At 38.6% G+C, this 21,595-nt stretch overlaps 1 protein-coding gene across 1 annotated transcript; it reads right to left on the bottom strand.

Annotated features, from left to right (window-relative positions):
* Positions 1-18,763: 18,763 nt before the first annotated feature.
* LOC114152111 (general transcription factor II-I repeat domain-containing protein 2B-like) lies at positions 18,764-20,646 on the bottom strand. Its single transcript, XM_028029842.1, has one exon. It carries the CDS (start codon positions 20,600-20,602, stop codon positions 18,776-18,778), a length of 1,827 nt encoding a protein of 608 aa, XP_027885643.1. The 5' UTR covers positions 20,603-20,646; the 3' UTR covers positions 18,764-18,775.
* Between the last annotated feature and the right edge of the window lie 949 nt (positions 20,647-21,595).

The following is a 21,595-nucleotide window of genomic DNA, read 5'->3' as shown; positions in this document are numbered from 1 at the left end:
AGCTGTTCATTTGATAGACAGATGCCGAGGGCAAGTTTATCTTTGAACTTTCAAGTGGATTGAATTAGACTTGAGAAGCCTTCAAGAGTTTTGTGCACATAGGAAATAAAATTACGACACACGCTTTACTGAGCATTATGTGTGAGTGTGTCTTATGAGCTGATCAGAATATAACAAAACGCTAAAGAAACAAAATGACTGTCATGCTGAGAGATGGATGGCAATTAGCTTTTTTTTCCCCCATTATGACTGAATTCCAAGAGCACAGACATAAAAGCTACGAGAAGTAGCTTGGCGTCTATGTCCAGATCTAATTTTTGTTTGCCTCCAGTTGAAGCATCTCCTGTAGATTGGAGTCCTGCTGGATTTAATTAGCAGATACACAGAGAAAAGCTTTGCCCAGACTCTCTCTTCTATGCTGAGATGCTCCATAACATCAGACAATACTACTTTGGAAAGAGTCAGATGTAGAAGATGGAAAAAGTACGACCTGCCGATGAAAGAAAGACCCATTTATCTGTGGGAAACCGAGTTGAGAAAACATAAGTACCACACAGAAATTTTCAATCAACTCTATTTTGTTTAATTATTTACATAGTAGCAATAACGTCAAACGTCTTCTCAAGGAACTTTACAAGAAAATTACATCCAGTTTTTCATAGTATGATTGATAATCAAGTCACTCAAGTCAAGCCTAATCAAATGGTTAGATTGAAATTCAGTAATACATTCTAGTTCTATCCAACCAACAATACAATGAAATTACACTTGGTAAAAGAAAAAGTTGTGTAACTATGGAAGCACAGTCCATTACACCCAGACGTTGACTTTGCAGTATTTTTTCCATAATGAATAACCCGCACCTCACATGAGACTAAGGGAGCAGAGCAGGCACACACACACAAAAAAAAGCCATTGTTCAGAAGTACTTTCTAGAAAGTCACAATACACACAGTTTATGACAACAATAACTTCTTTTGTAGCTTTGTTCATGAGTGAAACACGGCCAAAATTAAATAAAATCTAGAGAGAAGTACCGGTAGTAACAACTGAGCTTAATAAAAATGCGTGTTCGCCAATAGATTTATCAGACTTTGTGGATACATGCAAGTGAGAATCATTCAAATGAAAAATGAAAATTTATCACATCCAATAATTTTCCCAAATAGATGTAAATATATAGATGCATTTAGCTCTGGGGGACTCCAGAACTAATGAAATAATAATCAATAAGACATAATTGCCATTAACTTAAACATAATGGAACCAGCTATTTTAAACAGTGTATGGTTTCATGTTTAGATTACAAAAATATAAAATAAAATACATAAAAACTCAAACTGTACAGTAGCAGCAACTACTATAAGTCTCTGTGTGTCGTGGAAGATTCACCAACGACCTGTCATATTGGTAAAATTAGAGCAGCATTTTTTTCGGTCGACCTCATCTTAAATCCTTTTAAGATGACGATTTAACAAACAAATGGCCACATGCTCAACCAGAAGATGTTTAATTCTGTTACTTTATCCCAGTGTGACTTTCAGAAGGTAGGAAGTACATTTATTTAAAGATGTTTTTAGTAATATTCCCTAGGCGAAAGGTTATACTAACGGAACTTCAGGTTATGCAAAATAATTGCAGCCCCATCTTTCCAAAGTAGCTGGATGAATCGACAGGACCATAAAGTACCGGCATGATCATCTGGGAGTCCTCCACATTGCCCCCAGCAGGTCAGCTGAGTCTCCGTCTGGCTTGACTTCTAAACAAATTGGCTTCTTAAAAAGAAAAATTATGTAAACCAGCCTAGTGCTGATTCCTTACAGCATAATGTTCGGATCATTTGTATTAAATGCAGCATTGAGAGCAGGAGAAGTTCAGATAGATGCTCGTTCTATGAGGCCATGAGGATGTCATTAGTGACAGTGCTTTCAGGATGATGAGCTCTGAAACCCGACTAAAACTCTTCATTTAGAATATTGCAGTTTAACCCTCCTGTTATGTTCCGGGTCAAATTGATCCGTTTTAAAGTTTACATTTTTTTTTAAATAGTTGGAAGTATTTGTTTTACATGAAACTTTTTCTATTTGTCTTAATAGGTGCACTCTACATATAAATTGAAAATTTATTCATTTACATTACACATTTACACATTATTTCATTACACATTTGTAACCTTCCCCGCGTCTACTTTTTACATAGATACTGTTCGGGTCAATTTGACCCGGCAGTCAAGTTGAAGTGCAAAAAATGATTAAACAAATGTCCATTTCTATATGTTTCCTTGCAACTATGAACCATATTTCACCACACACACACCCCAACACACGCCACCACACCCCCCACATGCACACGCCGACACACACAAGCCCACTTTCTCACTACTCTCTTTACTCCACTAGAAAACTGAGTGAAAGCAGGTGTTCATACAACTTTTGACGGGAATCTTTTCTGTTCCCATGGACAATCTTCACCCACACTGAGTGACACTCAGCAGAAGTGGAGGAAAACATAAATATTCTCTGCATGACTCATTTATCTTGATTTTAATCACCAGGTCAATTTGACCCTGAACAGTATGTGTGTCTCAAGTTCAATTATAAAGATCACCCATTGAAAAAAAATATAAATGTAATATTAAAAAAAATGACAAAATATACATTTTAAAATTTTTGTTTATAGGTTTTTTCAGTGGACATAAAAATGGAATTTACATTTTTATGTCCAAATGAGTAAATGAGTAAGTTTTCGTTCTTGATCCCTTATTTGTGAGAAATAAAAAAAACATCATTGCACAAATATTGATTGAAATGGTTAGTATTGGAGTTAATAATCGGATACAAAAATGTTTAGGAGAATTTTTTTTGTTTCTGACACTATTGCATGATTAAACATCCCCGGGTCAAATTGACCCACGAACATTATTGCTGTACCTCAGAAACAAACATAACAGGAGGGTTAAAAGATCACATAATTAATTAGCAACAATATTTTTCAAGGAGTTTAATTAAGACGGGAGTATTCGATATTGAAAGAGAACTAGGCACAATGTTTATTCAAGATATTGCTGCACATATCAACAAGCACTCCTAGACATCAGCATGAAGTGAAAATAACCTGTTCACTTATGAAGAGAGACTGCTCACCTTTTTATCTAGAATGTTTCACCGTAGAATAACACCCCGTTGGATTCCTCCTATCTGTGTCCACTTTTAAGCCTCCTGTATATTTAGCCGTAGTCGTATATTGCCTCTGATAATGCAGTCCCAGAAAATAGATTGGAATTGTTTGCCGTCTTTTATAAAGATGGATTGTTCTGTCAATATCCTCTGGCTGGCTAACGTTAGCTCGCCACGCAGCTTATGACTTTTCATACCCCAGCAAAAATGGCGTTTAATGCTTTCCTGAGAATGTATGGCTGTTGCCATTTCCATTATCCGTTTAACAGCTTCTAACAGGGGGATTTATTTCGATAAATTAGCTCCTGTATAACATGACCGTATCATGGACCATAAACTTTAAGCATGGGGGGCAGTATAGTTTGAGGAAGAAAATAGCTAGCTGACCCCTGCTTTTCGTGTGTTCAGTAGACAGCACTACCAGCTGTGGCAAAGGCAGCCGTTTCCAAGAGAGCGCATTCTTCCTCCATCTACAAGGTTCTCCGATGTCCCACAGTAGCCATTTGCTCATCAGCTTATTACTTTCAATAGGCGTCAAAGTAATTGGCTATTTCACACATGTAAGGGTTGAGCTGGCAGAGGGTAAAGGCCAGGCAACCAGGCTGTCAGTGTCCTGCACCACAGTCATCCATCAATTATTACCAGGCACGAGGAAAGCCACCACGGCCCTGAGCCGGCACTTTGTCAAACCTCATCCAGGGCACCCTGGTTAATCCATTAACATGTGAGAGTCTGAGCAGAGTACGTTTCTATGTATCTGCTTCAGTGAGTGTGTCGATAAGGTATTTGATATTACAATGTCTTTGGGGCACCTTCACCTACAGAAAGTAATGAGGCCTTTAAAATGTCGCTATCTGTTGATTAGAGAAGCAACAGTAGACAGAAATTGCACTATATATATGAACAGTAATGCAACTTACAAGTAATGCATGATTTTTCAGTGCAGGTTTATGAGCTCATAGGGATATGTTTTTTAAACTAACACTTTTTTTAATTGAACGGCCATATCACTTTGGTCCAGGACCTTCTCTGCCAGTGTTTTAGGCAAAATTTGGAAAAGCAGAGAACATTTGAAAACTGGGTTTTAACCCTTAGGTTCAATTAGGGAATTAGAGAAGCAGCATTCAGCTTCTATGCACCACAAATCTGTAACACTGTTGAAACACTGAGTGCCTTTAAATCTAGACTAAAGACCCACCTGGTTAGAGTTGCCTTTGAAGCATAATAGATTAAGAATTCAACGATTGCACTTGATTGAATGTAATGTTTCGATTGTTGATTCCATGTTGCATGACTTTGTGTTTTTTGTGTTTTTATGATGTAAAGAACTTTGAAATGCCTTGTTGCTGAAATGTGCTATTCAATTAACATTTGATTGATGTATTGATTCTCAACTGAGATATTAAGGGAAAGAGAAGTTAAATGGTGCATTTGGAGAACATTTTATATATTAAACCAGTTCTTATTTACAATCCATTTAGAGACAAAGAACTTCCTTTATTAAAAACATTTAACAGCTTTGCTGAGTACAGTACTTTAATAGCATCAACTTTTCTAGTTAAATAAAAAGTACGCCCACTAACAATTGAAGATTAATTATCTGAAATAGCTGCCTCAGTTACAGTCTAGCTACACCATTAAAACAAAACATATAGTAATTTTGTTTCCCCTTTCCATAATTATCACCCTTTATGCGAAGTATATGTTGCAAATTATATCACCTTTACAGATCTTGACATTGGGTAAATCAAAACTTGTCTGCTTTCCTATCAGATCTACTGACTTTGATGAACGACAAATAAATAAAACAAAAGCAAATGCTACAACAGATGGCTTCCAATTGTTTTCACTGCCTACAGAGTCAGGAAAGAAGATGTTTGGCAGGGTTTCTGCCGGTGCTAAACCATAACCCGCTCCTGAACGCCACTGAAACACCTCATCTGGACATAAAACAAATCTCTTCATCATCCTCATTCTCATTCACTGTGATGCTGATTTACAAACAGCAGCTTAGGAAAGTATATACAGCGCAGGGCCCTTTACAACTGAAATGTGAAATTATTACTGAACAAAGTACTTCCTCCTTTGTCATCTCCCACCAAACAAAGTATTTCAGACTTTGCCCAGTAAATTTCCTGCTCAACTTTCTGAAAAGTTATTTCAGCAAAGGGGAATTAGTTTCGCTGGAGTTTTAAAGTTTTAAATTGGAGTGAGAGGGGCACAGATTATATTTTCACATTTACAAACAGCAACGCCCTGGCCGTCTCTGTGCTCATCTCTGCAACAAAGATAAAGGACAGCAGGCTTCTGGTTGGCTGGCGAATTGGTTGGCTGAGTCCCCGCTGACAGGTTGTGATAGGTGTCATCTATCACCTATGAAAAGGCCTGAGGGCTCACCACACCAATCATGGCAGTGCCAGATGTTAGAACTGAGCTGCTGCTCACAAACACATGCATATATAGACACACACAAGCATAAATCACACGGACAAACACGTGCACAAGCATGCCACTTGTCTTGGACGATTAAATTAAACGTGTGCACAATGTAGTAGTAGCAGCAATCTCATATTCTTTGTCGTCGCTTAAAAAATCAGAAGCGTAAATTTCGGAGAAAGTCGATCAACTTGAAATCTAAGCAGATGTGCAAAACAGAGATGCCGGTATATTTGAACGTAGTTGTGCAACACGACATTGTGAAGAGGAGAACAATGACTTCAGCGTCAAGTTGCTGTATTACCACAGACAAAGAAACTAGCATCCCCTCACCCCATTGTGTCTGGTGGACCTGCACAAGCAAAAGGGAAGACAACCTTAATGCATGAGCAATTACAGCAACAACTTCACATGCCTGTGTATCCCCTCAGGGGCCAGATATTATGAGCCCACCTGTCAAATACCTACATACTTTAGCAGGGAGTCTCTAAACGCACACAGGAGCCTCAAGTCTCAATTAGACCAAGAGAAAGGAAGCAGTCTGGACACACACACACACACGCACACGACTTTCTCCTCCAGAAAGCAAGTTTCTATGTTTTTTTTTAATTATTATTCTGGAAGCACGTAGATGATAAAGGTTCAAGAAACACAATTCATGCGAGATTTTGAAGGGAAACGTTCTAGTCTGCTCTGCATTCTAGTAATGCAAGGCAAATTTATCCAGAGTAATTGATGGACTAAGCTATTTATTATTTAGACGCCTTGGTATAAAGAAAACATCTTTCTTATCTGAATTCAGCAGGAGAACATTAGGTCATCCAGGTTTTAATGCATTCAAGAAAACTTGTACTTTAATTAACTGATTAAATTAATTGGGACTCTTGGATAAAAAGTACCTGAGTATCATCAGCATAACAATGGAAATTGATGCTGTGTTCAAGCATTAAACCCTGAGGAACTCTATGATAGACACTGGCTTGTGCAAAAGATTCATCATTCAGTGCTAGCTATTGTTATCATCATCATCATTGTTATTATTATTATTATTTATTAACCTTTAATTCACCAGGAAAATACCACTGGCAATTAGAGATCTCTTTCACAAGAGAATCCTGGCCAGGACTGACCACAGCACACAAAGTTTACAGAACATTCACGTAAAAACAGAAAAAGTTAACACCGTCATTGACAAATTAGTTAAAAGAATCCTCAATGAAAACAACATTAAGCTAATGCTGTTTTTTTGATCACTGCAACATACTCAAGCTAATTTTAGAGAATATTAGACCTGCATACTGTACAACTGGATTAAGTGCAGCACTGAGATCTAAGACACAGTGAATGATATTCACAGTGTCTTTATTAGCCAAGACCCTGAGAATATCATTTAACATACGCTGTTGCTATGATGACCTCTAAAACTCGACTGAAGACGCTTGTTGCTACCAGGAGTGGCAACAAGACTCTGGTTACCAAATTACAAATTTGTGAATTTGTATGACGATCTGAAATCGATAAGGAGGTGAATCCTTTTTTTTAACAGCCCTGTATCTGTGTACAAGGAAGACACAGAGCAGATGAAATTGCATGGGCTTGCTATTGCTAAATTTCAATTACGGCAAATGTAAAATTAATTTTCCATGGAGCATAATGGGATGGAGCATCACTAAAAGTGTTTAGCATCTGTGTTTGTTTGCAGAGCTTCAATTCTGGGTTTACTGGTTGTGTAATGAAATCAGTAAGTCACGTCAGACAGATGTCTCTCTTTTCAGATAATGTAATGCAGATTATTACAGACTGCAGGTTCTCAGTCCCCCCCGTCTGGTGACCTTGCATCAGGAATGGAATCTCATGAGAGGTGTCTTTATGACACTTTTATCACTGTAACTTTTTCCTGATCAATAAAACTCAGATTTTTGTGAAATCAAAATGGTATAGATTTAGCTTAAAAAAAAGACGCATTATAATGACTAAGTATGTACATTTCACACATATTTTGTTCGTTGTTCTTTTTTCCAAAACCATTCTTCTTCGCAATTTCCTCTTCGTCGTGTCCTGACCTCACAAAACTCACCTCTCAATACCTGCGGTCGATGTGTTCTCTGTGATTTTGCAAGAAATGCCTTTTGTTTTCACCAGTCTATAACTTGACATATGCATGCCACACAAAACTGTACGCCAGGTACACTTTTGTGAAAATAAACATAATGTTTCTCAGACCAAATTGTCTTCCACCCTTCACAATGACAAAACGTGGAACTGCTCCTGGTCCTATTTGTCTGTGGCATCGGATTTGCTTTGTTTGTTTGCTTAGATATCCCCAGAGTGGTGCACAAAGCACAGCTGAAAGATTATTCACCACATTTTGAAATGCCTTAAGCAACATACATATTATATAAAGCAGGAGAACTGCTTTTCCTCTAAGTTTGTCCCCACATGACTGGGTAGAAAGGCACTGAATAATGCTACCTGAATTACCAATGACTCATCCTGACAGAGAACAAACATTGCTAAATTTAGCTTACCATAAATGACAAAGCAGCATTTTGAATGTCATTGGTGACAAAATCACAATATAAATGTTGGCAAATGATTATACGTCACCTTCAGTATGTGGAAATATTATCCAAAGACCTGTGGAGGTACAAAATGATATCCTGCCTGATTACCTTTGATTTTCACATGATGACACACAAGGTAGCAGTGTGTTTGAGAAATGTAAAGTTTTTCATTATAGTTGAAGACAGAAAAATGTTTCTTCATGTGAAAAGTCACAGGTTATACGTTCTCCAACTGTGGGATAATAAAGGATTTTCAGTTCACCTATCTGAGTTACTGATGTAATGTTGTACTACATTTCGTTAATTTCCTTGGGTTTGTTTTAAAAATCCTTAACATTATGGTTTTTAAACAGCTACACATTTAGTTTTATTTCTATTTCTTTATTTTTATTTAGTAATGACCCAGTAAAGGCTTAGTAAAAGCAGTCCATGATGGTACAGATCCTACGTTACTGCTTGTATTGTTTGAAAGGAGACAACCAAAGGCTAGATGACATAAAGCACTTCATTGCTTTGACGCAAAATTAAAAAAAAAAAATAAATATGAGAAGTTAAAATAAATAAACAATTTCTGTTAGCTGAAATTAAAATTGACCTTTTTTCCTTGTCAAAGTGTGTAGGCCTAGAAGAGTTTGCACTACTTTAGTATGATCTGTGGACGGTTAACGGTTAATTAATGCACTTAAAGACTAGATTTGGGGCATTCCACTCGGACCACTTTATCTCAGACTAATTTACCGATTTAGTGAAGCATAAACTTGCTGAATAGGTCCTTGAATTACAATGCAGATAGAATGTATCCTCTAATTTTTGTCTGTCTGGTTTTCTTTTCCTTTCCTTGTCTGGAGAGACAATTTCAGCACATTTTAGTTGACATTTTCCTTTAAAGTGATCTATTCTTTGCTCTCATACACAGTTTCACTGTTGAATAGTTTCTCTGAAAGAAGCAATGTGCCAGGCTCCAATGAGTCTCATTTCCACAATGGCCAATGACAATAAATTCCTCAGCTATGTTGTGGTCTTATGTACCCTCCGGCTGGAAGACAACGTTGTGGTAAAGCTTTAATACTTCGTTGTTCCTGAAGTATGATGTTAAAAACAGACAAATGAGAACTGATAATTTGGTTGACTCAAAATTCGGGTGAAGAATAACAGAACAATTTACTTCTCGCTGTGTTTAGAGCATGTCGTGTTGGAGCAGGCACATCATTTGAGTGAAACATTTTGGTACAAAAATGGTACTGAAAAGACCAACTAAAGCTGTTGGTTATTGGAATAAAACGACAGGTTCAAAGAGGAGATTAAGTTTTATGAATGTGACATCTCTGCTCAAAGACGTCACTCCATGTCTGGTGACGTAGCTCAACGTTACATCGTCAAAGTAACATGTAAGCAGCCAGGGAGTAGTGCTTTGAAAGACAAATATGCTTTGATAAGAAAAAATATGCTTTAATATTGTACTCGTCGTTGCCTAGTTTTCTCAGTTCAGTTTTTCATAGGTTGCTTTAGATTATTAAATAATCTAGCTGTATCTGTGTTCACAGATCAGTGTGACATTAGCAGATCACAGAGATGGCAGCATCCGCTACACCTTTAGAGGGTGGATGAAGGGTGAAAAGACAGGTAGAAATTTAACAATTATTTAAATATCTTATTTTTTATTATGCAACATTAATGTGTTTTTTCTTAATATGGTCTTAGTGACATGAAATGCTCTTCCGTCTGAGAAACAATGACAATTTCTATGAGGTTTGTGGAGTTTAATTTACTGAGATGTTTCTGCCTGAACCTGCAGTCATGCCATAACACATGACTAGTTGTCTAGTTTGAGTGATGTATAATGAAGATGATCATTTATGTTCATTATAAAATGACTAACTAAAAGTCTTCTTTCTACATATTGAAGAAATAATCTTCAATATTATTTGAAGATATTGTAGGCATTTATTGCCTAAATGCAGTGTAGGCAAGTTTTGCGTTTGATCAGGCCAACATGCCTGATTTTAATGTGAGGTTCTAAGACTTTTTTTTTTGTACCCCATGGCTTTTGCAGTATTAGCTCATGATAATAAAATATAAAAAAAAGTCATACATCCGTATAGCATTGTTGACCTGGCAGATCAAACCGTGTTTTATTTTTTTCTAAGGTCATGTTCAGAATCTCATTACAAATTCATATGACCTACACATTACGATAATGTTATTTCTACAGGAAAAATAAAATAAAATCTGTGCACTGAATGCAAACAAGGAAATGCTTTGTCTATTGAGTTATATATTGCTAGAGCTGATTACCGCTCTTAATACATACGTCTTGCTTACATGTTCACGTACAGCGAGAATTGCTGGATATCACCGGGTGTGTGTTGCCTGGTTATGAGTTCCTGTCAATTACAAGACTTCATTTCCATTTTGCGCTCTGCTAGCTGCGATTTGAATATCACTGATCCCAGCTCACCGCGCCATCCTTCAGAAGCAGCATTGGAGGCTGAGAGCTCTCGGCGGGGAACACAAAATGTTGAGATGAAGACTGAATATTTTTACTTGCAGGATATTGGGATATTTTAACTGATGATTTGAAACCCTTTGTATTTCCTTGTCAGTGTTCGATTAATATTGCATTACATAGTTATTACCTAAACATTTTTAAATAACTCTGGTATAGCTCAAAATAGCATTTCATTGGTTGAGACTTGTACGCGTTTAATATGTATATTGGGTGTACATAAATATGCAAGAGCAAAAGAAGGATTTGGTGGAAATTAAATCCAGGAGAGGCTCATCAAAGCAAACCAGAGTCGAATTTTCCAGAGGGTTTAGAAACATTATCAAGTGAAACCAGACATTTATATACATGCATGCTCCAGTTCTTTAAGGCACATGTGTCAAACTCAAGGCCCGTGGGCCAAATCCGGCCCGCCACAGTGTTTTATGTGTCCCTGTAGATTCGCGCATGAACAGGTTTTATCAATACATTCTGGCACAGTCGGGCCTTTAAGAGCATCCAAGATCTTGATTTGGCCCAAAATCAAAATGAGTTTGACACCCCTGCTTTAAGGTATACAGAATATCCATCAAGGAATGTCAAAATATAACAATGTTTCTTGATTCCTTCAGATCTTTCCTCCTGGTCTTAACGTCACACTCTTTTAAGAAATCTCAAATGTTTGACACCAAGTCCACTATATAAAGAGCAGTGTATGGAATCTTTTGTTTTGTTTACACATTTATCTCTCTGGCAAAAGGCAGTAAAACAGTGCGCAATGATTCATCTTTACCAAGGTTGACTGACTATTAAGCACGGCAGTTATCCCACAGTTTATCATGTCACACATAGGAAAGTTGCCCTGTAATTTATGATAGCAATCCTACCAAATGTTCCCTAGGCACAACGGTGAAAGCCCATTCACATATTCGATGTGCGCCGACAGCAGTAATCGTAGTTTATAATCAAATAGCAGCAATTTGGCTATAAATAGGTGACAATTGACATACAATAATTACAATTAACACCAGCTCTGACTCTCGCACTCAGTTAAAATTGACAGTGTGACAGTGAGGAACCATTAACAATACCAGGAGCACAAAACTGAAGCAGATACTGAAAGGTTAGATAATATTTTTCTTCACAAATGTCATATCCCCACAGCAGGACAGACAAAACTGTCTGGAATAAAACAGGTGAGAACTAAGTCCACCAGTGTTTTTCCACTGAAGCGGCCTGGAAAAACTTGATGTTGCCAAATAGCAGAGGGGACTTCATTCTGTGTTGGTGTCACGTCTCAAAGCTGCACTCCAGAACATCTCATTGCATACTTAGTTCCACTCAAACACTCTACATGCATGTAAAACAACAAAACAGTTATTCCGTATGTTTTCGGTACAAATGTGTACGCTGCTGCTGAAGTTCACAAACTTAAGAGAAACCCTCATACACTGCATCCATTCCATAACTACGCATCTGATTGAAATAACTCAAGGCACCAACCTATGGCAGGCAGACCTATGGTCAAGGTTACTTCTTAGCACTTCTTAAGACAATAGTCAAAGCCTCCATGAATGCATCTTCAGAATGTGCAACCAACCTCACCTCAATTGAGAACAAAACCAAAAAATATTTTTTCTGTGGCGACAGCGTTCCACCACACCAGCTTGCCGCCTGCCCGCGTGTCGGGCTGAGGGGATTTAATCTGAGCCTCATCCTGCACACTTACCTGCCTTTACAGTCTGTGTCACACACGTCTGCAACTCTCTGTTCGCACACTGTCAGACTTTTGCTACCCATGTTTAATGCATACCCTCAGTCCTCACAGCTGGCTCTGATAACACCCTGTGATGGCTTCTTCTACCAAAGGTTGGATAATGGCAGAGTTGCCCTGCCATGATCTTCAGCCTCCATTACCGTTCATACTGCCCCCCCTTAGAGAAGAGGCGAAGAGGGCACCAAACAGATGGAACGGATGAAGAAACAGCAAAGACGGGTTTATGCTACAAAGGGCTTGTCAAGAAAACTGGAATGGGGTTTGAGATCTATCCAGGTGCACGCAGAAAAAGGTGCATGAAGGCCTGAAAGAAATAAAGTAATCTTGTGTCTTGATTTATAATGATTAAGTTGAACATGTATGAGTACAATTGGTAATATGTGTATGTGTATAAGTAATCACTGAATGATTCTGAAATGTATGAATAATGATCTGCAATGATGATCTGTAATGATAACAACAAATAATTATGGTTGATGAGTTATAATCTGAAAGAGATGTAAGTTTTAATGAATATAGAGCTGAGATGATTTAAATAATTTCAATACTAAGTTGAATATGGTTGATAATGTTAACAAGACAAAGAGGGCAGTTATAGAAAGAAGGAAGTTGGAACAATACAGTCAGCAGGATGGGTGAGGCCCGGCTGACAGGAAAATGTCGCAAGTAGGCAAAAGGAGGAACTTTTTGCTGGACTCAGTAAACAGGATGGGGGCCGGTACTTTCCACCGGAGAAGCAGCAGATGTTCAGGAAGTCACATAGACCAAACCCTCCACACACAAAGGCAGGAAGTTATGTAAACCCACACACACACACACGGGAGCCAAATGTATAAAAGAGCACTGAAACAAGGAGGTTCGTTCTTTGTCCACGGCGCTGAAGGAGTCGAAAAGGGGAAGCAGAGGAAACAGCAACGGACCGCACCCTGGAACCACGGGAGACTTGAGACTCAGCGCCGCCAAGAAGGGACAAGTTCCGGACGCCCAAGCCCAGGTTCCTGATTCGGCCGTCGGTCTTACCTCAACCCAAATACATTGCAACAGACTTGGAGAAAAGACAAAGTTCCCGGAGGGATAAAGAGCTGGGTTTCTAAAGGATTTAACCCGTTCTACTTTGCTACTATTCTAAGGAAGATTTTTCCACATAAGGACAAAGATTCCGACCAAGGTTTCTGGATGTTCCTGTTGCTAAAGATCCATCAGCAACTGGGTGTGAGTTGAACTTCCCCCTAAAAAATCCATCTTAGAACATGCGACATAAGTTAGGGAAAGGAGACAGCATGGTATGGTTATACATGTGGATCTTATTATACTGCTCTCGTATTATATACAATTGATTATTGATTTGTATGTCACATATCCCTGCTTAAGCTTGCTTAATAAATTCATACTCTAAAATTCTAATGAGGTTGGTGGACATTGGAATTAATTGAGTCGTTTAATCATTTTTCAGTTCTTTTAATAAATGTAAAACTAATGTACATGGTTCCAGTAAAGAGGTGGCTTCATAATTTCCTTTGGTGAGTGTAAATAATGACCCTGGGACTTACATCTGAGTCACTAAACGTAATCTAGCCGGTTCCAAGAGCGAGTTATAATTTAGAAAGTGAGCTACCGTTAACAGAAGTGGTTATTGGAATTAAGCAGCTGTGAGGGCTACTCAGCTGATTGTTTCTTAACTGTAAAGGGTCATAACTTCTGGATTGGAGGTAGTTAGAGCTAGACGAATCGCTTTCGCTACCAGTTTAAATAGATTATCTCTCGTAGAGCACTTTTAGGGTAATACCCAAGTCTCAGAGATTTTCCGGACCTGTTAGACGGAGAACTGGTCAGTAGTCAGCCCAAAGGAGTTGTGATGAAGTGGGCGGGGCTGGTTATTGTGTAATAACAGACAGGCTATACAACCTTGAATAGCTACCATTAAGTCAGGCATTTCTTTTAAAATGAGCTGATGGAGTTTTTTCGAAGGGGATATAAAGTATCAACAAAAAAGAGGTAAAAATGGGTGATAAATGAGGAGCACAGACAAATATATTGAAAATCAGCTACTCCAAAACAGATCTAGACAAAGACAACCCAATTAGAGTTATTTTATAAACCGGATGTTTAAATTTCACGAGAAATGTGTGAAAAAACAACAAACATCGGATTCTAGTGTGATTTAGAGTACACCGGCTGTCTAAGGATGTGGGAAAGGAGGTTTTTAAAGCTACAAAGAGGTGACCTTCTCCAAGTCAGCTGTCTATTAAATTATTCACAAACTGTTCTTTGACGTCTGGAAGTTTTTCCAGCCACCAGGGAAATATAAAAAGTACCTATTCACTGACAAAGACTTTGAACAAAACGCAGGGCTCAGGAGGTCCCCACAGACTTCATGCAGCAGTAATACAATATAATAACCCGCCTCACCAGGTGTTTGTTTTCCTTTTATTCTCATCTCCAAACCACATCGCAGACTTTTATTTCCCTGAATAATGATCAGGTTTTAATTCCCAGAGAAGCAAAACAAATCCAAACCACGTTATCCATAAAGATAAGTGTTGGTCATTATTCCATCAAGATGTGCGTCACCCTGAGCACTGATTTAATACTGAAATGGCAAATCAGGGAAAAAAGGGTTTGTGTGTGTGTTATAGAAAACTGAATGAGAATGCACTATATAAAGTTGTGTTAATCTACTTAATTTATCCTGCTCTGCTCCCATCAATCACACATCCCAGGAGATTTGCACTTGACTCACCCTGTGGTTACAATAAGCATCACAATGCAGCTGGAATATTTTATAAGCTAAAAATAAGAGAAGCTTAAGCCAGCAGTGTAAAGTTGGAGGTCTGGAACTTACTTTGGGCTTGGGATTTTAACTAGAATTATTTAGTTGGCCCCTAGTGGAAAAAAAAATACTTTAGTTTATTTCAAATATACTTACATTTGTGTAAGTACATTATAAGTATACTAAGTATTAAGTGTACTACCTATAAATACATGCGAAGTATACTAAAAGTATGCTTGCACCAATTTTGACATTATAACTTTAAACACACCTAAATATAATTGTACCAAAATACACTTTTAAGAAATATATTAAATAAAAGTATACTTTAAGTGAACAAAATATGTATTTGCCCAAGTCTAAATATACACGTGCGCAAGTGTATATTTAAAAGCTACTTAAAATATCTTAAAAATATCTGTCAAAGTTACTTTATGTATATTTTAAAATATATGCTCAAAATAGAATTTTGTTAAATTCACTTAATATTCATTTAACGCTTACTTTAAATGATTAATTTCAGTATGTTTTTAAATTACATCTCAGTATATATTTTAGGTAAATAAAGTATGCCTTTTTAGGTGCCTTAATAATCTTTTACTATTTTTGTTAAAATAGTAAAGAATAATAAAAAAAAAATCCTTATAGTGGAACTTGATGTAATGTTGTTTAACAAACTAATGTGTTCATGCCAAAATATCAAACATTGACACTTTGGTGACAGAGGTGCCACAACAAAAACAATATTTGTCCTTAACAATAAACGTAGCAGGTATCTTCAATTTTACATAGCTCCGAATATGATCTGTAGTTTTCAGCTTTATAACCAAAACACGGAAGCTGTCTTTACCCAGCCCATTTTCAGATGTATAATGTAAGATCTATTATTGAACGGCATTAGCTCCTGTTCAAACTCCAGACCAGATGGTGGCGGTATTGCACACTTTCAGTTGTTTTGAAAAGCGCCATAAAAAGAAGAAAAGCCAAGAAGCCAGAGAAGATAACAAACGCTTTTCAAATTCGCCATTTTTACTCGCATAATGTTGCCTTAATAGTAGAGAGGGCCTTGATAATAGTTAGTAGTTTTGGTAAATTCAAGCTGGTGACGTCATAGTCCGAGTTAGACGACAACACAACAGGACAAGGACCGATGGAAGAAGCCCGAAGGGACGAAGGCTGCTAACGTGTTGCTAGCTGGTGGTAAGTTTGCTTCAAAATGCTAATTATCTTTTTTATTTATAAACAGTGCAGTGCACATATAAACAAACTTACGTTGGTTTAAGAAATAGTTATTTTATAAATTTTATTGTGACTTTTATAATTATTACTACAACAATCATTCAGCTTCATGTTATAACTGTATGGAGGCTCTGTTTGTTGCAACTTAATATAGTTTTCTTCATAAACTTAACCTGGTTTTAATTAAGCTCGGTATGCCAAGGAGACTTTGATATTGTGAGGCTGTTGTTATAACTTGTTCATCATTGTTTTTATCGTCAACATATTTTTGCAGTCTAAGCAAATGAAGATGAAAGAGGAAGCCAGGGGTCAGGAATTAGAAAACCTAAAGACCTTCCTGAGAGGCTGTGGCTCCACCAGATCACCAACCAGTTCTCAGGATGAACCTCCACATTGTCTTCCTGGTGGAAGGCTTTCTTTTTTTTCTGAGCAGCTGGCCACAGTTTTAACAGCTTAAACTGGTGTGTTACCAACACTAAGTGCTTAATAAACATGATTTAATTTGAAAATAATTGGGCAGAATTTATTCCACTTGTTAATCTACCATTCCTCTTTCATACATTTTATTCATTGTCAGCTTTCAGGGCCTGTGATGGACTGCTGATCTGTCCAGGGTGAACCCCGCCTCTTATCTCATGGCAGCTGGAGATGGGCACCACCAGTCCCCCTCACTACCCTGCAAGCATCAGGATTTTTTTTTTTAAGAACCATCTCCTTTTTTATCTTACTTTTCATCTGAGGACATAGAAATTGGCAGATTTTTTGCAGTTATCCAATGTACACACATGTATATTGCATCTATGTTACCTGGACATCCATTTATTGTCCCGAAAGGCTATCGTGTTAGTGCTGGCTGAGTTAAAGAGTGAACACAAATCAAAGCTAGGACACAGAGTGACGCCCTCTATCTGCTCCCCCCAGTTCCACCCCCAGAATGCACTGATAAAGGGCACAGGCGGCATAAATTTAGTGCTAAATGGGCAACTGTCATGTAGAAGGTGAAGGATCACGTCATAGTGCGGGAATGAGCAGATGCCCGTGAAGGTCTAACGACGGTGACCTTCACCTCTGTGTCAGTGCATGCATGTGTGCTTGTGCATGGTCCACGCATGTCTCCACAAAGCTCTAAAACAGACGACCACTGCGGCCCCACCGCCTGTACGCAACAGACCGCCCACAGCACACCTTTACCACAGACATGAATCATGTAGCCCCTCGCACTTTAAAATGACACATTGCTCTGCGGGCGCAAGGAAAGCGAAGGGAGAAGTGGGCCGACAGTCAAACTGCGCTTGTCATTTCAGAGAAATGTAAAGGCCTGGTGACATGAGCCAGACGTGCTGATGTAATCCATCTGTAGGTTCACTGCAGTTAATTTAATAGAACTTTGGCATTCATCAAGGTAACATGCACACACAGAAAGCCCATTAGCAATATTAGCAAAGGCAATGTGAAGTAGGAGAAATACTTGTGTGTGTCTGAAGGAGGTGGAGAGGTTGAGGGGGTGGGCATTTCTTTTTTCTCATTTGTGTAATGCTCAGTGACAGTGGAAAGGGCCTGGCTGCCTTAATGCTGCATACATCATTAGGCTAACTGTTGACAACGTCAGACCTTTGATAGGCCAAAACCTGCTTCTTAACGGGAAGCACATCAAAGCAGCCTTTGCGTCAGCTGGCCGTGACGCAGATTAAAGAAAACAACTGTTTACTTTTCAAAGGGTTTGAATAATGTAGTGCAGGCATGTCAAACTCAGTTTGACTCTGGGGCCGGATCCAGACTTTCTGTTCTCAGGTGGGCCGGATCAGTAAAAGAATGTCAACTCCAAATATTTAGCTTTGTTTTTCAGTACCATGTGTTATCATTCAGCCTACATTTGTGGCCTACCCTACATATTATAATTATAGATGACAAGAGATCTTTTCTGAGCACAACACATTTATTCAACAAACAATGGAAAAAAATGATTTTCATGTTTGGGTATGAAGGTGTTAACTGGTTTATTTTAACAGTTGATTGAATGCAGTTTTACACCTGAACCAACTCACCACAATAACAAACTCAAGTGGGAGCTATGAAAAAAATATTTTCGCCTTAATTGTCATACTGCTTTGAAGTAAATACAAAAAGTGCAGTGCATGGGCAATAAGATTAGACTACGTCAGATCAAACTACTAGGCTGGGCCTACTGAAGCTGAGAACAAACTGCACAATATCAATTGTCTTTAATATGAAATCAGATGAATCTTATTTTTAATTATCTGTATTCACGAGTGCAAACAAATTTTGTGCCATCCCACTTTTTTTTCTCTCTCAATGCACTCCTGCAGTCTACTTGCTGCTGCTGGCTCCTGAAACTTGGCATCTTTTTGCCTTCACAAGTGCATCGATATTAGGTGTCAAATCCTGAGTAGCAGCACATTTAACAATGTCATTCAAGTGTTTATTTGTTAACCTTGAGCGCTGCTTTGTTTTATTATTATTCATTACCGAAAACACCTGTTCACAAAGATAAGTAGTCCCAAACATGGATAGAACCTTTGCAGCCATGGCTGTTAATTTGGGGTAACCTGGCACGAGATATTGATAAAACGTATCCAATCCCACTGACCTAAATTTATCCTTCATAGCGGAATCGCACTGCAAGTCAATAAGCTCGAGTTGAATGTCAGCTGGCATATCAGAAGGCTTCGCTGTAAATGGCAAGCGAAAAAAGCCAAATTTGTTTTGAAGTTCACCGAATACCTGAAACCTCTGCTCAAACTCTTGCAGCAAATCTGTTATGTTATCTTTATATTTATCCAAATCATTATCGGGACGGCCCGGTGCCTCCGGACGCACAGCTGTGAGACAAGAGAAATGCGCGGTGTCACCGTTGGATAGCTGCGTCTCCCACAGTGACAGTTTCATCTTGAACGCACTTATGCTGTCGTAATATTGAGTGACAACTCTGTTACGGCCCTGCAATTTAGTGTTAAGTGTATTCAAGGGTTGTGTAATATCAACCATGAACGCAAGTTCCTGCACCCATTCCTTGCATTTAAGTTCCTTTACTGGGCATCCCTTCTTCTCCATGAACTGTCCAATTTCCCCTCGTAGCTCAAAGAAGCGCTTAAGTACTGCACCTCTGCTTAACCACCGCACGTCAGTGTAGTATGGTAGGCCAGCATGAATGTCATTATCACTGAGAAATGTGTCAAACTGACGGTGATTTAGCCCGGGCGCTCTGATGAAATTGACAGTTTTCACAACCACACTCATAACATGGTCCATTTGCAGTGTTTTACAACATAACGCCTCCTGATGTAAAATGCAATGAAATATCCAAAACTCTTGTCCTCCATTTGCAGTCTGTACTTTGTCACGGAATTTTGTGGCAACGCCTGCCTTTCTCCCGATCATTGATGGCGCACCATCGGTAGCCAGGCTCACGGCACGGGACCAGTCCGCTCCCACCTTGTCCAGCGCGCCAACGAGAGCGCTGAAAATGTCATCTGCTGTTGTGGTGTTATTCATAGGCACCATTTCAAGAAGCTCCTCAGTGATGGTCAAAGTTTCATCAACACCTCTAATGAATATGGCCAGTTGAGCAATATCTGTGACATCGGTACTCTCATCTATTGCAATTGAAAATGCGATAAATGACTTGATTTTCTCTTTCAGTTGGCTGCTCAAGTCACTTGAGAGTTCTGTCACCCGATCTGCGACAGTGTTCCTTGTTAGACTAATATTGGCAAAAACAGGTCGCTTTTCAGGGCACACGACTTCTGCAGCCTTCAGCATGCATGTTTTTACAAACTCCCCATCAGAAAATGGCTTAGATGCCTGCACTAGCTCGTTGGCAATAATGTAGCTGGCTCTTACAGCCTCATCAGAAATATCGCGGCTGCGTGTAAAAGTAGACTGCTGTTTCTTCAGACCAGCGACCAATTTGTTTATCTCGTCTTTCCTTATTTGTCCATTCAAGTGGTCAAACTTTTCTTTATGATGAGTCTCATAGTGGCGCCGAATATTAAACTCTTTGAATACTGCAACTTGCTGATTACATACCAAGCACACTGGTTTTGCGTTCACTTCCGTGAATAAATACTTCTCAGTCCATTTTTCCTGGAACCCTCTGCATTCTGTGTCCACTTTTCTTTTTTTTGACAGTGCCATTTTGGGAAGGGTGTGTTGACCGATAACTTGTTTAGTAGTGGTGAATGGTGAAGAAAGATTGCCAGTTTATTTTTACTTGGACGCATCACATTGCGAATGTTTACATCCTGTTACTAACTCGTATCAGTGCCGCATGCTGGACGTGAGCGCTTTTACACATTTACTGCCCTCTAGCGGCCGGAGGGAGCATTTGGTTTGTATTTATTTTTTAAAAAAATCACAATTTTTGATAGAAATGAGCTAGAGACTCGTTTTTTTTTTTTGACATACTCAGAAATTTATGGCGGGCCGGATTAAATCATCCAACGGGCCGGGTCCGGCCCGCGGGCCGTATGTTTGACATGCCTGATGTAGTGGAAAATTCAGATTTAACAAGAATGATTTAAGCTCAAATAGAAGTTTGGCTTAGAGATTTAGAAATATACGTCAGCTTGTTCATTAACGGATATATTCTGGAAAGTTGTGACAAGATTATAGCGAAGATAAAAACCAGACAGTTTTCTCCTCGATCTTCCGAGATCAAAGCTAAAATGTAGAGGTGATCAAGTGTTTGCAATTGCTGCCTCAAGATTGTGGAACAGCTTACCTCTACCTGTCTGTAGCACTTGGACTGTTTAAATGTCAGCTAAAAACTCATCCTTTTTGTTTCTGGCCTATAACTAATTATTTGTGACACAATGAGTTTAGGTTCTGCAGCAGGACATTAGCTGCGTCTCCATTGACCATAAAATTGTGCAAATTGGAATTATGAAAAAAAGTAAATGCTTAATGGAAACACAGTTTTGAAAAAAAATGCGTTATATGAACATGTGGTTCTTCATCCATATTGAAATTTGTGTATTTTGCAAAACTGCAATCGAAACACTTTTTTTTCTTTCGCACCACACGGGTCACAAAAGTCTGTATACAAGAGCAAACACTTATTTCCAGGCACAATCTTCATTGGACAATGCACAGCTGCCTCTCACAGCATTCCACAGTTCATCAAAAGTT

This window comes from Xiphophorus couchianus, chromosome 2 (assembly GCF_001444195.1).
Source record: "Xiphophorus couchianus chromosome 2, X_couchianus-1.0, whole genome shotgun sequence".
In the NCBI taxonomy this organism is placed as follows: Eukaryota; Metazoa; Chordata; class Actinopteri; order Cyprinodontiformes; family Poeciliidae; genus Xiphophorus; species Xiphophorus couchianus.
This window is presented reverse-complemented; position numbering and strand designations above follow the sequence as displayed.

Coding starts and splice junctions, on each gene's coding strand:
- LOC114152111 (XM_028029842.1), bottom strand. CDS start 20,602: ATGGCACTGTCAAAAAAAAGAAAAGTGGACACAGAATGCAGAGGGTTC.